General features: G+C 55.7%; 1 protein-coding gene across 1 annotated transcript; it reads left to right on the top strand.

Annotated features, from left to right (window-relative positions):
• Positions 1-2,123: 2,123 nt before the first annotated feature.
• On the top strand, positions 2,124-14,318 carry RAB11FIP5 (RAB11 family interacting protein 5 (class I); the record flags this gene model as incomplete). The annotated part of the gene is made up of 3 exons (XM_010155980.1): positions 2,124-2,563; positions 3,660-4,395; positions 13,088-14,318. Coding segments are annotated over 3 exons (2,407 nt in total), but the record flags the coding sequence as incomplete, so codon positions are not given.
• Between the last annotated feature and the right edge of the window lie 75 nt (positions 14,319-14,393).

Consider the following 14,393-nt stretch of genomic DNA (forward strand, 5'->3'; position numbering starts at 1 on the left):
CGTGTGAGCTGAGCCAGCGGCAGGGCTCCTGCAGCTCGTCATCCTCACGCTCGTGCCTTTCCTTATGTTAGTCCCAGATTTTCTCTATTTTTTTGCCATGGGATGACATAAGCTAGAAAATCTACTTGTGAGGGTTTGGATTTTTTTTTTTTGCTTTTCCTGCTAAATGATTCAGCCCCCAAATCTCTCCTTCCCCAGCTGGCAGGCTGCTGCAGCCCTTCCCTCTTGAACTTCTTCCAGGTCTTGCATCAAATTGAGCAACATAATATGTGATGTGCCGTGCCAAGCAGCCTTTTCCTCATGGCTCCTACGGGAAGCGCGTGCCTGACTCACCTGCTCCTGTTCCCTGGCAGCGGATCAGCCTGGTCGGGTGTCTCTTTGCAGCCCATGACTCGCTGGGGGTTAATGCTGGGTTTTTTCAGGTGGCTTTTTTTTTTTCCCTTCATGCCTGGATATTTCTAAACTCGAAGCCTGAGTACTGAAAATTTTGCAGTGGGCATCGTGTGGGTTTGGGATAAGCAAGTGGTAGGAATGGGAACAGGTTCACTGGGGATCTAACGCCACGTCTGTGCCCAGCGAAGTCCTGGGCGTTGTCCTTCCTGCGTTTCGGTGGCAGCAGAATTGGATGGGGAAGGACCTGGGTACGCTCCTGGCACTTGTCCTGGCATCCCAGCAGGGAGTTAGACATTTTGTGCTCCCTTCCCAAGGTAGAGCGTGGGCTCCCCAGGCTTTCCGGCTCCTCTCTTCGTCCGAGAAGCGCTAACTTCCCCCAGCAGGATTCCAGAAACATTGGGAGAACAGGATTCAAGTTTTCTCCTTGCCCTGGTGATTTCCGCCTGGTCACACCCAGCTCTGTCCCTTCACATTTTCCTTCCCTTAATTTTTATTTTCAGTGACTTCACTTTTCACGTGGATGTGAAACACCGCTGGGATTTCTATTTTCTGGAAATCATTGGCAAATAGTTAATCCAGGTCTAGAAGTTTTTGCCACCGCCCGTTGCCTGCTGTGCCTGTGGAGCATGTCGCAGAGAAACAGGGTCTGTCCTGGGCCTGCAGGTTTCCCTGCGCTTTGTTAAGGGGAATTTTAATGCTCTGATCCAGGGGGGATCAGAGCTGCCGGCAGCAGCTGTGCTGGGGACCTGCTCATCCTGCTGCAGCCGCCCTGGGATGTGGAGCCCGGAACTGGGGCGGAAAGGCAGAGCATCTCACCTGAGAAGGGAGCGAAAACCACTGGGTCAGCGGTGGTTTTGGGGAAGAAGTGGTTCCCTCCTGGCCCCTGTTTCGTGCTGCCCTGTCAGAACGTGTTACCACTGTGAACTGGAGAGCTGGAGGGTGTCTCCAGGCTTCTCTCGCTTTGTGTCCTCTCGCCCTCCGTTCGCTCCGGTTGGCAGGAGGCAATCCCCTCCCTCATTGCATACCAGCGTTGCTCCGCGGCCTGCCCGTGCCCAGGCTATTCCCTGCGGAAGGAATCTAAATCTCCCCTCTCTCAGTCTAAATCCAGCAACCTGGGTGGGGTTGGGTTGTGTAGGTGCTGCACGGCAGCTCCTCCTGCCCGTAAAAGGCCCCCGGGATCCCCCATCCTCTAAATGCCTGATGCAAGGACAATTCTAGGCAAACCAGCACCTTCATTTAGGGTGAGGCACGGAGGGTTTGGCTTAGAGCTGGTTTAGTGAATGTCGTGGAGTGCCTTTGCCGTCAGGGTGCCGTCTCAGACGTGAAAGGATTTGTTTGAGTCGCTGGCTCTTGAATATTTGAAACGCAAGCACAAAGCACTGTCTTTTTCCAACATGGGCTCACAGCAACGCATCAAGTGACTGCAGAAAAATTTGGCCACCAGTTCCTTCCCCCCCCCCCAAGAACGCGTGGTAGGATCTGGATGGCGTTTTCCGGGTTGTTTAGTGGAAGTGCTTTAGGAGGGGGATGGAGACAGAGCTCTCACGAAGCCGCTGCGGCTCGGGGGGAGGTCTGGTTCTGTGCGCTTGGTGCTTGCGTGTCTGACTCGGGTCTTGGGTGGCTTTTGGGGCGCCTGTGCTAGCTCCCACCCAGCAGCGTCCCGCCCGAGGTCTTCCTCCTTTGTGGGAATGACGGAGAGGCCTTTCCTTTTCTATCCCCTTTGGCTCCAGGTGGCACAAACTACACTCCAAGGCGGGGAAGAAGGAGAAGGAGCGTGGCGAGATCCTGGTGAGCATCCAGTTCACACGCAACAGCCTCACGGCCAGCATGTTCGACCTGTCCATGAAGGACAAGCCGCGGTCGCCCTTCGGCAAGCTGAAGGACAAGGTGAAGGGCAAGAAGAAGTACGACTTGGAGTCGGCCTCAGCCATCATCCCCAGCAGCATGGGTGCCCTCGACGCGGACGATGACTATGACATCGGGGGCAAGAAGGCCAAAGTTAAGGGCTTCTTCTTGAAGAACAAGCTGCGCAAGTCGTCCCTGACGCAATCCAACACCTCCTTGGGATCCGACAGCACCATCTCTTCCGCCAGCCTGGGCTTGGCTGCAAACCTTCCCGAGGTAACCAAATCCCCGAGCAGACACAGCAGTCTGTCCACAGAACGCTCCGGTAAGAGGATAACGGTTTTAATCCCCATCCCCCCCTTTGGTTTTTTATTCCTTCTTTACTTTGTAAGGGGCTGCTGAGGCTTTCCTGCAAATCTGTTCACTGCTTGCTTACCTAAGAAGAGACGTCCTGCACAAACCCTCCAACGCACAAACGCCCCGACACCTTCTGCATGCCGGCGCTAACGCGGAACGGGGCGAGGTGCCAAGGGCTTTGCTTTTCATGCCGAACCTGTGTGTGAACTGCCTGGCTTAGGCCGATGCTGCACGTGCTCCCTGTAGCTTGCGGGCTACGGGGTGCTCTAGGACTGCTTGTACCCCCTAGAAGCAGGTGGCTAACACCGGCTCGTAGCAGGAAGCCCCTGGGAGAGGACTGAGCGAAGCGGAGGACGTTGCCGCTGCCCGCTTGTCTAACGAGACGCCTCCGGCTCGGAGGCAAAGCTCAAACAGTGACCGGTTCGTGGTGATTAAAGCAATCTGAGCTCTTGGCGCGTGCAGAACGGCGATTTGCAAACAAAAAAGGCCCTTGTGAATTAATTGTTGCTGTCCCTTGAAAACAAAATATATAATTAAATAAGTTAATTGGCTGGAGACAGCAAATTCCCACATTGGTTGGGAGTCCCTGGGTGCTGCTTCCCACCATGGCCCGTGTGATGCCTCTCTGCAGTGGGAGGGGATGTGCCTGGGGGGAGTATCACGTAGCTCCTATCGCCACAAACTTGTGAGCCACGCTTCTTCCCAGAGAGGGTGGAGAGGCACGACAGGTTGCCCAGAGAAGCTGTGGATGCCCCATCCCTGGAAGTGTCCAAGGCCAGGCTGGATGAGGCTTGGAGCAACCTGGGCTAGTGGAAGGTGTCCCTGCCCATGGCAGGGGGTGGGACTGGGTGGGCTTTACGGTCCCTTCCAGCCCAAACCATTCTGTGATTCTATGATTCTGTGCTTTGAATTTCTGCTAATTTAATTATAATTCGGTGGAGCCTGGGAGGGGAAAAAAAAAAAGTAGGATTTCACAGATTTCCTCAGTGTTTGCAAGTAGAAGGTAACGACACTTGTCATACCTGTGCCTGATAACTCAGGTTGTTTCCTGTTTCATTTCCCAGTGAAAGACTACTTGCCATCTCCAAAGCTGACCCACAAGAGAGCGTTCAGTGACGATGTCTCCCAAGTCAGCCCAGTCCTGGAGCCCAAAGCAATCCAGAGCCTGAAGCCAAAGAACGATCCTGTGTCCCGGTCTTCCCTCTGCATCAACGGGAGCCACGTTTACAGCGACGAGCCTGCACCGAAGAGCCCCGTGTCTGTCCCGCAGAGCTCCGCACCGCTGCCCGTGCCCAGCATCCCCAGACGGCAGGAGGAGGGCTTCGGCTTCACCCCCCTCCAGCCCGACTCCCACGAGGTGCCGTGGGGGGTCAGCAGCTTTGAGAGAACGCAGCAGAGAGACGAGCCCAGGTTCATCCCGTCTCCTCCCAGCTTAGTCCTGCAAGAAGAGCTCAAGGTCTCCACGAAAGCCGTCACTCTCAGTAACCATCTGGGCAGGGCCAAGATGGAAGAAAACAGTCGCTTAGAGAACAAGCCAACTCAAGCTGCAGCACCCATGGTCTTCACGGACACGACAAAGGACAAACAGCCTGAGGAAATGAGGAAGGAAGAGAAGAAAGCGAAGGGCGGCCTCTTCCACCACGGTAGCAACAAGAGCGACGTGGGGAGCAAAGGCCAGGGGGAGAAGGCGGGACCCCCCCACGGCTCGTCAGGCCAGGCAACGGCAGGGGGAGATGAGAGGATTAAACACAGTGGCTGGTTCGGTTCAAAGGAGCCCAGAGAGTCCCCACAGAAACCCAGGTCAGTGGGACGGGGGTGGGATGTTGACGTCTGGGCCGTTAATAGCTGCCCCAGCCTCCCCTCTCCAGCAGCTGCCCTGTTAGCTGCTCTCCAGCATCAGCAGAGGACTGGGCCCCATTGCTCAGGCGAGGTGATAGCTGGGGAAATGCATCCCTGGTCTGAAATGTCCCAAAAGAAGGGGGATTTTTCCTGGATCCTCCCCTGGCTTCTGCCACAAAAGTTTCTGTGAACTCGAAGTAAAAGGTCGTTATCCTTTAGTAGCTAAAAAAGCTTCCCTGGCAGTCAGGGCAGGATGTGGGACAGTGTGACATGTAATCACCTCGTTTTTATTAACCTCCCACCCTCTGCCATCACCGGTCCAGCCTGGGGGTGCAGCACTTGGGGAACTTGAGATACAATTCCTGTTTCTGAAATAACTAATCCCAGTCCTGCTTTTCCCTCTTCCCATCCCATCCCAGCCTTCCCTCCTCCTGATTACGAATCTCTGACGGTTCTCACTTCGCGTGACGACTCACAGGGTCCAGAGGTCGACCGAGAACGCGGTGCGGTGTTACTGCTCAGCAGGAGGGAGAACACGGGCTTGAGAGCCGCCGGAGGAAATAACGAGCAGTCGAGAGCTGCTGGAAGCTAGAGGATTGATGCGTTTTTTTATAGGGGTTTTCTAATCTGGGTTGACTTTAACCTAATTTATTAAGCAGAAGGATTTTAATTCAGTCTAAGCCTCCTTTAACGAGGAGGGCGCTCGTGGTGTACGCAGCCTGACCAGACTCCCACGCGGGTTAAACCGCTTTGGGGGTGCTGCTCAGACCCAAGCGCGGGGGCGAGCGCATCGCTCGGCGTGGATTCAGCACCGGGGCAGCCCCAGCACTCCCCCGCTGCTCACCCCACAAGAAGACGTCGTGCTTATTGTGGTCTTTAAGGGCCCTACTTAGGGGTCTTGAAGCCCCGGTAGTTCCTTGCTGGCACATCCCGGAGCAGGGTTTGTGGATGGGACTAACGGAGCCCGGTCTCTGGATGCCGTGACTGAGGGAGGACGGGATCTTACCACCCGTGACGTTTTGCTTAGCGTCGTCTTGCCGTGGCATGCCAAGGAGCCTGTCCGCAGACGGCTGTCTTGTGGGGAGAAACTTGGATGAGCCATGTGCCAGCCGCTCCTCTGGCTGGGGTTTTCTCTCCCAGAAATAGGAATGGCTTTGAAGCAGCACGGGCTGGAGGCAACAAACTCACAGGGGCTGCTTTTGGGGCATTTATAAGCATCTGGATGGGGTTTAATTGCAGTTTGAAAATGGGAAGTAATGAGCTTTAAACTGTAGCACTGGAGATTTAAGGTGGACTTCAGGAGAGGGCTTTAACGGAGATGGTGAAGTGCAGGAGCTGCCTGGCTGGGATGGGGAAGCCTGGGGCTTTGGGCCCAGAATGTTTTGGGCTGGAAGGGACCTTAAAGCCCCCCCAGTCCCAGCCACGGGCAGGGACCCCTTCCACTAGACCAGGTTGCTCCAAGCCTCATCCAGCCTGGCCTTGGACACTTCCAGGGATGGGGCATCCACAGCTTCTCTGGGCAACCTGTCCCAGTGCCTCCCCACCCTCTGCGGGAAGAACTTCTTTCTGATGTCCAATCTCAATCTTCCTCTTTCAGTTTAGACCCGTTACCCCTTGTCCTGTCACTCCCTGCCCTGGGAAAAAGCGTCCCCCACCTTTCTTATAGCCCCTTCAGGCACCGGGACACTTCCAGGGATGGGGCATCCACAGCTTCTCTGGGCAACCTGTCCCAGTGCCTCCCCACCCTCTGCGGGAAGAACTTCTTTCTGATGTCCAATCTCAATCTTCCTCTTTCAGTTTAGACCCGTTACCCCTTGTCCTGTCACTCCCTGCCCTGGGAAAAAGCGTCCCCCACCTTTCTTATAGCCCCTTCAGGCACCGGACCGGTGATTTTGTGGATTTATTCTCCTTCCTTGCACTGCACGACCTTGAGGACCGTGCCAGTGATTGGAGTCAAAGCCGTTGAGGAGTTTATTAGGTCTCGAAGGTGTCGGGTTGACGGTATGATCTGGTGCCATCCGAATTGTGAGAATCAAGTGCGTGTGGTCTCCCCATTTGCGATTGGAAAGTTAGCGGTGCATATCCGTGGGCGTTCCGTGGATGCCCATCGGCATCTGGAGGAGCTATTCAGTTACCAGTGTAACTTCTGGAGCTGAAGATGGATTAACCTTTGCTTTGTAGGGAGAACCAGCCTCCGAATAGTGCGGTTTGACGTCTTTGACGGGTCTGCTTGTCTTTAATCACTCGCTCTTGCACCACCACACCCTCGTGCGGTTTGATGTCTTTGACGTGTCTGTCTTTAACCACTCGCTCTTGCACCACCACACCCTTGCTAAAATAAGGAAGCCGCTGGCTTTCAGCTGGTTTTAACTTCAGCTTTACAAAGGGGTTTTCTGAGTTTTGCTGAGGCATCGGTGAGCGCGGGCGAGCAGGCACTGCCCTGCGAACCGCGAACCTCTCCCTGCTCTCACCCGGGAAAGGGCTGGATGTTTCTGCCTTCAGCCCTCACCTCCACGCTCATTCGCTGACTCCTGGTGAGCAAGCAGGTCCCAAGGCTGTGCTTTTCGGCCCCGGATTTACTAATCTCCGGGGGCTACTGGGCTTTGATTCTGGCTTGAGTGGAAACGGTAGGAAGATAGCGTTTGCTCCTTGGAGTCCTGGATAAAAGACTGTTTGGGGGTTGCTGGTTTTGAGGTTGCGTGGTCAAGGGTTGGATGTAAGGAGGAAGCTCAGCAGGTTTCTTTGAGGCAAAGCCTGGGGCTAAAACAATTGGTTTAACTAGTTTCAGCGTTTCCTACAGTGTTATCAGAGCTCACAGGTCCCGCTTCCTGCGGCATGAGTCGGGATGATAAAACGAGGCTGCATGTCACACTTGGCAGTAGGAAAAAAGAGAAATTGCTCTCTGTCTTGTAAAAATAATCGTGTTAGTGCCATTTGCGGGTTAATGCCCCTTCCCTGTATCGCTGCTTCATGGAGTTGAAACGTAAAATCGCTCCCCTCCTTGGTTCTCACTCCTCTTTCCATAGTCCCTTCTGTCCAGCAGTGAGGCCAAACAGTGACTCGAATTCCTCACTCCTCATCGGGTACTCCCCAAAAAGTACATTTCCTGGATGTTGGAAATGGGAAGGTGGTTTTGAATGGTTGGAGCACAGTCCTTGGACAGGCTGGCCGTGGGGAGCGGCGCAGAGGGCCCAGGTGAGCTCGTGGGTGGGATTGAACCCCAACACGTGTGACAGCCCCCTCCAAAGCACCGTTAACCGGGACTTTCTGAGCAGAAGCCGTGAGGCTGCAGAGTCTGAGGAAGAGGAACACGGCGTTGTGAGAGTGGGGGCGTTACGGTAACAGCGATGCTGCGGATGAGTCCGTCGCGGGAGCCGTCGGGGTCACGTCTTTGGCGCAGGTCTTGTATCCACAGGAGCACTGGATCAGTCACGGTATAAGTGATCAGGGATGGAGCTGGATGTTTTCCCTTGGGCACAACGGGTCTGGGGAGCCTGCAGGGGTGAAAACTGGCTCTTAAAATGCCTCTGCCTTCCTTTTGCCTGCTGAGTCCACATTTCCCAGGGGTGGACACGAAGCAGGATGGTGAATTGGATCCTGAGCTGGCACCAGCTCAGCCCTGGTGAGACAAATCTACTTTGTAACTGTCCAGAGAGAGCACAGCCCCACTCCCACCCCTAAAAACGGGTATTTGGGTTAGCCCTTTGTATCTATCTGAGCTCCTACTGCCCACATCCTATTGTCGCTATTTTCTTTTTAATCCTGTGGTTTTGGGGCAAATCACTATGAAGCAGGACTTGTCCCTTTTAATTGGGATGATGGGCCGGCAAGGACCAACGGGAAAGCAATGTGGTTATTTCAGAGGTACCTAAACCCTTTCTCTCACCTCCAAAATTGCTATTTAAAAGCAATATTTGCTTATATTCTCTGACTTCTTCCCACTTGGGTTCCCGCCCTATACAAACATGTCCTGGGCTGCCATACCCATCTGTTCCCAACCCATTCCCGCCCAAATCCTGCCGAGGAAATTCATGATCCCTACCAGGCTTTGAAGCCAGCACTGGGGCCTCCTTGCACCCTGGTCCTGCTGGTTTTCCACCCTCCCTGGCTGCGTGCCCATCTCCAGGGAAATGGTGAAAAAACCCGTGGTAGGGTCACAGCGCTCCCCTGGATCCAGCCCTCCTAAGAGGGATTTTCCACTCAAACTTGCTCTTAGCCTCGGCACGTTATGGCTGGATTTGAGCCCTGCCCTCCCCAACCCCTTGCGTTTCCAGCGCCTGTGCCGTCGTCTTTATCTTCGCGGCGCAGCTACCCACCCTCTCGCAGATGGGCTGTGATGCCTGGGGACGGTGCTCTGTGACTGCGGAGCTGGGGCTGCTGCCTTCGGTCTGAAATTCCGTCTGCAGTCTGTAGGAAATTAAAAAAAACCCTCTCTCTGCATTGAACAAGCTGTCAAATCCACTTTCCAACAGGGGGTTGCTCAGCAATATTTCCTTTTCTTTTTTTTTTTGTCTGCTGAGAGGCTAAAACGCGCCTGTGAAGCGCTGCCAAACAAATAAATGAGGGCAGAAAGGTACCCGCTATTTATTTTGGCTGGCAAAGCTGTGTGCTGGGGTATGGGAGGAGGAGGGTGAGTCAGCTTTTCAGTGCGGCAGAGATCCTCAGGCTGCTGCAAGCGGAGGTTTCCCTCTAGAGGAATGCGCTATCCTCGGCTCCTCCAGCATCCTTCATCCAGACAGGGGAAACGGGGCTTTCTGGGTGGGGGTGGTAACCAAACTGGGGGGTTGTTATCCCGAGGAAAGGGGGTGAATGGTGACAGTGCTTTGAAACCCCAGGGAAAGACAGGGGCTCTGTTGCCAGGAGTTTGAGGCTGGGAGTGGTCTGTGCAGCCCCTGAGCAAGCTCCAGCGGGTCCCAGTGGGAATAGGGATGGCCAGGAGACAGGAAACTTCAGTAGGGGGTTTTGGAGGAGGAAAACTGGAATCCCACAAAAAAAGAAGATGGATTTAAGTTTTGTCTTTAGCCTGAGCTGCACTTGCTGGGGGAGGACGATGTGGGACCGCTGCCTGGCAGGGGAGAGATTTGGGTCCTCCTGCTCCAGAGGCTGTGTTCCTTCTGGTTTGCTTCCCTCCAGGAAAAGATTCACGTTCACCCACCTTGTTCCCCAGGCGAAGCGCAGCCTTTGTTTTGCTGCATCCTGACACCGATATCTTGGTTGTGACCAGCGTGGGGCAATCAGCAGCTCCCAAAGCACCATCCCAATTTTCGTCATGGCCCAGACCATGCAAGCAGCGGCTTGGGGCTGGGACCAGCTCGTTGGCATGGCTGGGAGTGGCTCTTTCTCAGGAGGTCCAGCACCCTGCGAGCACCGTTGTGACCTGGGGAAGGAAAAGAGGGTCATCCCGGGTGGGTTTGAGGAAACCTTGAGGCTGTTCCTGCCCCTGGGCATGTGGTGACCAGTGCAATGTGGGGAGCGAGGGGCTGCTCCGGAATCAGCCATCCCTGGGGAAGGAACCTCAGCCACTCATCCTTCTGGCAGCTGTGAAGGTCATTAGCAGCAATCACTCATTAGGAGCCTGAAGCTGATTAATGCTCTGTAGCTATTTAGTGCTGGAGCCCAGCAGAGCTGGCTGGATCAGGCCCCAGATGCTCTTACTCAGCACTAAGTGCTGTTTAAGCAGAATCACAAATGAGGGATCTTAATCTGGACCAAACCTTTAAAGCCGAAGCCAGGGAGGAGCGATCGCAGGAGCGGGCGGAGGTAAGGCAGCGGCGTGTGCCATTGGTGGCCACCCCAAGATCCTGGTGGTTTAAGTCGGACCTTGCTGCTTTTCCCCTTCCAGCTGGGAAGGAAAATTTAATGTGTTTTTCCCTGTTCCACCCCAGATAAAACCCATTTGTGGATCCTATGAACTCACCCAGCTGACCCTTGGGTAACGAGCAGCTGTGTTCTTCTGGAGAGCTTAAATTTGAGGGTGATTAGGGGAAAAAGGTCAATTTGCAGCATGTGGCAGCAAACAGGAGCATGTGCTGCAGCGTGTGTGCTCAGCTGTGGGAGTGCAGAGACACCAGGTACTTGTCTGCACCTTCTGCATTCAGACACCCAGGAAAATTGAAGAAATCGGTCAATCTTGAGACCTCTGGGGTGGGAAACACCAAATAGCGGTGAGGGAGAGATGGGCTGCTCCGTCTCCTGGCACAAACACTGCTGTGCTGCCCTGCTGCTGCCTTGGGGGTCGTCTGTCACAGAGCAGCGAGTGGGTCGTGTGCTGGAGATGGGGTTCCAACGCAGAGCATCCCAACCATGAGCTGATTCCCCAGTCACAGCATGCCCGGAGAGGTTGGCTGCCATGTGGAGAACAGCTGCCAGCCTCTCCGTGGTGGTTTGTGCCTAAAGGTCCATCACCTTCTCCCTCAGCTTCTGGAGATTTTCTGAGAGCTCAAAACGCTGGGGAGGAGCTGGGCTGCTCAGTTATCTTCCGTGGAGGCTGTGCCTGGCTGCCTGCAGCGGGGTTTCTGCCCTGCTCCACACCAGTGGTCCGAGCAGGGAGAGGACACGGGGACGCAGCAGAGCTCGGCCAGGCTGTGCGGGCGCAGGTGCCACCACTGCTGCTTGGTGACAGCAGGAGAGGGCACCCACGAGCTGTCTCTGCCCGCTGTGCCAAGCAAGCTGCAGGCTTGAGTGGAAATGAAGGTTTTGAGGGTTTTTTTTAATGCCTGAATCACTAATTCAGCATCTGGCCTAGTGCCTGGAGTTGAGCCTGTTGTGCTCGGCCCCTTGCTACGTGTTACCTACCCGAAATCAGGGACTGGGGTGACTTTGGATTGCATCAATAGGCACCTTTCCAAGGTAGCAGCTCAGAAGACGATGTGTGGGGGTGCTTTGAAGCTGCCAGGAGTGGGGAGAAGCGGGTCCTGCTACGGTGCACACAGGCTCCTGCCTGTCCACGCGTGGCTCGTGGTCCGAGGGGTGCTGCTGGCGCGTGACTCTGCCCACTTTAAAAGCAACTAACACCGTCTGCGCTTTCGCACGTTGTTAACTTTTGCCTCAAGATGGCATTTTTGCGCTTTAAAAATGTGTCTGAGGCTTTTTGCACATCCATCATGACAGATGAAAACAGTTTTCTGAGCAACTTTGCCGTTTGACAGCAGGTTACCATGATTTTCCGGTGCCGCCGAGGATCCCAACCAGCAGCTGGGGTGACTGGGAAAATAGCGTGATGTAGCCCCTGGGCTGGACAAAGCCCGTGCGTGTCGGCAAAGCAATTACTCTCTTGGTTCTTCGTTAAACGTTGATACACCCAGCACTGGCCGAGCAACGTACTTCTCCCAGACCAAGACGGGGCTCTCTTTGAGGCTCGGCTGTCATGGCCGATGCAGAAGGAAGTAATCCTGCTGGCTCAGTTACAGTGTGGTGTAGCCACACGTGCCGTTGTCCCCTTCCTGGGGATGGGATTGCTCCTGGCAGGGGTGAGTCAAGGGGCTGGGGGCTCAGGAGGTTGGGGCGCGGGGTGTCCGCGCCGTACCCTTCGCAATGGGCAAACCTCCAAGGCGCCAGCCCCGGCCTGGAGTGGTGGTGCTTGTGGCTGGGGGGGGGGCCCCAAAGGAAGATCAGTGATCCCAAAGGAAGGTGGGTGTAGTCCCCTCTTGAAAAGGCGGCCAAGAGCTGGCTGCCTGACCCAGGGTGAGGTGCAGGAGGAGACTGTCAGTCTGAATTCGAGCTGTGCTGAATCCCTTCACCTTGGGGTCTCCTGGGGGGCTTCAGGCATCTGGGGACCTCAGGCCAGAAGTGACGTGACGAAGGGCGTGTGGAGAGGCTGGGCAGAGTCCTCCCTCCCTCCTGCACGTCTGCTGTTGTCGTGATGTGTTGCCGAACAAGTAGCGAGGCACTGGGGCAGACTGGGAGACACTCGCTCCTGCGTACTCTTGCTGGTAACGCAGAGCCCAGCCTGGCTCCTCGTGCGCAGCCCACCCTGGGTGCGTGCTGGCATTGGGGTGAAAAGGATGAGCTGAGTCCCTGGGCCGCAGGAGGTGGGGAAAACCTCTCGGGCTCCCGAGTTTCAGAGCTTGCTAAGGCAGAAAAGGGGGATTTGGAGGCTGTTGTAGAAGGGCTGCCCTCTCCTTTTTGTCGTGCATGCCCTTTCCACGCCTTGACTCCATAATCATTGCTCTGCCTAACAAGAGAGACGAGTATGTATCTGAGCGTTGCATTGCTTGGAAGCGAAGCGTTTGTTGTGTGTGGTGTATGCTTACAGCACTGTCACGGCATTAACCAGGAGGACTGTTTTGTCTTCCCTCCACAGCCTGGAAGTGTCTCCTCAGGTAGAAACCAGCTCAGATGCTCCTTCTCATTTTCCTCCCTGCTCCCCTGCCCAGTTTCCTCCTGCTGCTGTAGCCCATCTCGCTAGCATGCCAAGCACTAACCTCTCTCCCGCTACTGGAGACAGTCAGTCCGGATGCTTGTCCCCTACCAACCCATTCCTCAACTCCCTGCAGAGCAATCCCTTCTTTGAGGACCTCCTCGCTGACCAGGTACTAAATTCTCCTTCACCTACTCACTTTTTCTCTAGTTTCCCGTCTGGGCCGCATGCTTCAACAGAGGCCGCCGGGAGCTTTTATTCCTCTGAGGATTGCAGTCCCTCTGCCTCCCTAAGACATAAAGACCCGGAGAGGGAGTCTTCAGCCAAAAGCGTTTGTGTCCCCGTTCCAGAAACTACTCCCCCATCACCAGGAGATCTTCCTCCTCCGGACGAGAAGCCCGCCGTCCCTCCTCCCCTCTCGGAGTGGGACGATACCTTCGATGCTTTTGCGACCAGCAGACTCAAACCTGAACTGAACAAGGAAAACTTCTTCGCTTCGGTGTCGGCAGAGGGCATGGCTTTCATCGACGATCCCGATGCAGCCAGCCCCACGGGCACATCGGCTAAGCCGGCGTGCGAGAAGGGGACGAACGTATTCGAAAAGGCCGATTCGCAAATCAGCAGCGAAATGCCCACAGCTCTACGGTCTTGGACGAATTTCTCAGGTTTAGATGTGGGAGCGAACTTGGTGAGCACAACCCAGGAAGCGACGGTGATAGAGGATGTGCTGAGCCCTGTGTCCGTGGGGTCGATGGCAAGGAGGAAAAGCAGCACGCCTACGGTTTGGACAGTTGCGTTTACGTCGGGAAACCCGGGGGAAAAAGAGGCTTCTGCGCCACTATCAGCTGAAAATAGTGCTAGGGAGGAAGGGGACGGCAGTGAGGAGGAACCCTCGAGTGCAGGGACAAACGGATGGATGACCATAGCCACCGAAACGGCCCCCGACCTGTCGGAGAGCACCCCAGGTGTGGCTGGGCAGGAGCGCGTGGGGCAGGAGAGCGCGTTCGGCCCGCGGCCGTCCTTCCTCAGTGAAGGCGCCTTTGAAGCCAGAAGCGGATCTCACGTAGCCACTTACGCGTTGCCCGGAAGCCCCTTTGCCCCTGAGCTCACCGCTGAAACCCTGCCAGGCAGCAACGTGGTGGCCGTGCCCCCACGGGTGCTCACAGATGTGGCGTCACGACAGGTCCCCGCAGCCCCCGAGCCAGGCATGGACACCCAGGGTGCCGGTAGCGAGGGGGAAACGTTTGACGTGCGGACTTCGGTCTACCGGCTCCAGGCTAGCATGCGGCTCGAGGCCAGCGAAAGCCGTGTACAACTCAGCTCCGACATCTGCGAGAGTCGCGTCATCCTCTCTCCGTGGACAGGTACCCAAGAGAAGGAGGTGGCAGCCATCTCAGCCGCGCCACCCCCCAAACCTCCGCGGTGGTTCGCAGCCCCGGGCGGCAGAGGGGACAGTGAGGAGGAGGATGTTTGTGACCCGCAGCGAGGCAGCCAGGAGCGATGGGAAGACACGGAGGGCCCGAAGGCAAGCGTGGAGCTGCCAAAGAGCCATCTGAGCAGCGAGCCCTCTGTCCCGGCGACTCCCAGCCCGCCCGCGCTG

Source organism: Eurypyga helias, unplaced genomic scaffold (assembly GCF_000690775.1).
Source record: "Eurypyga helias isolate BGI_N326 unplaced genomic scaffold, ASM69077v1 scaffold38537, whole genome shotgun sequence".
Taxonomy (NCBI): domain Eukaryota; kingdom Metazoa; phylum Chordata; class Aves; order Eurypygiformes; family Eurypygidae; genus Eurypyga; species Eurypyga helias.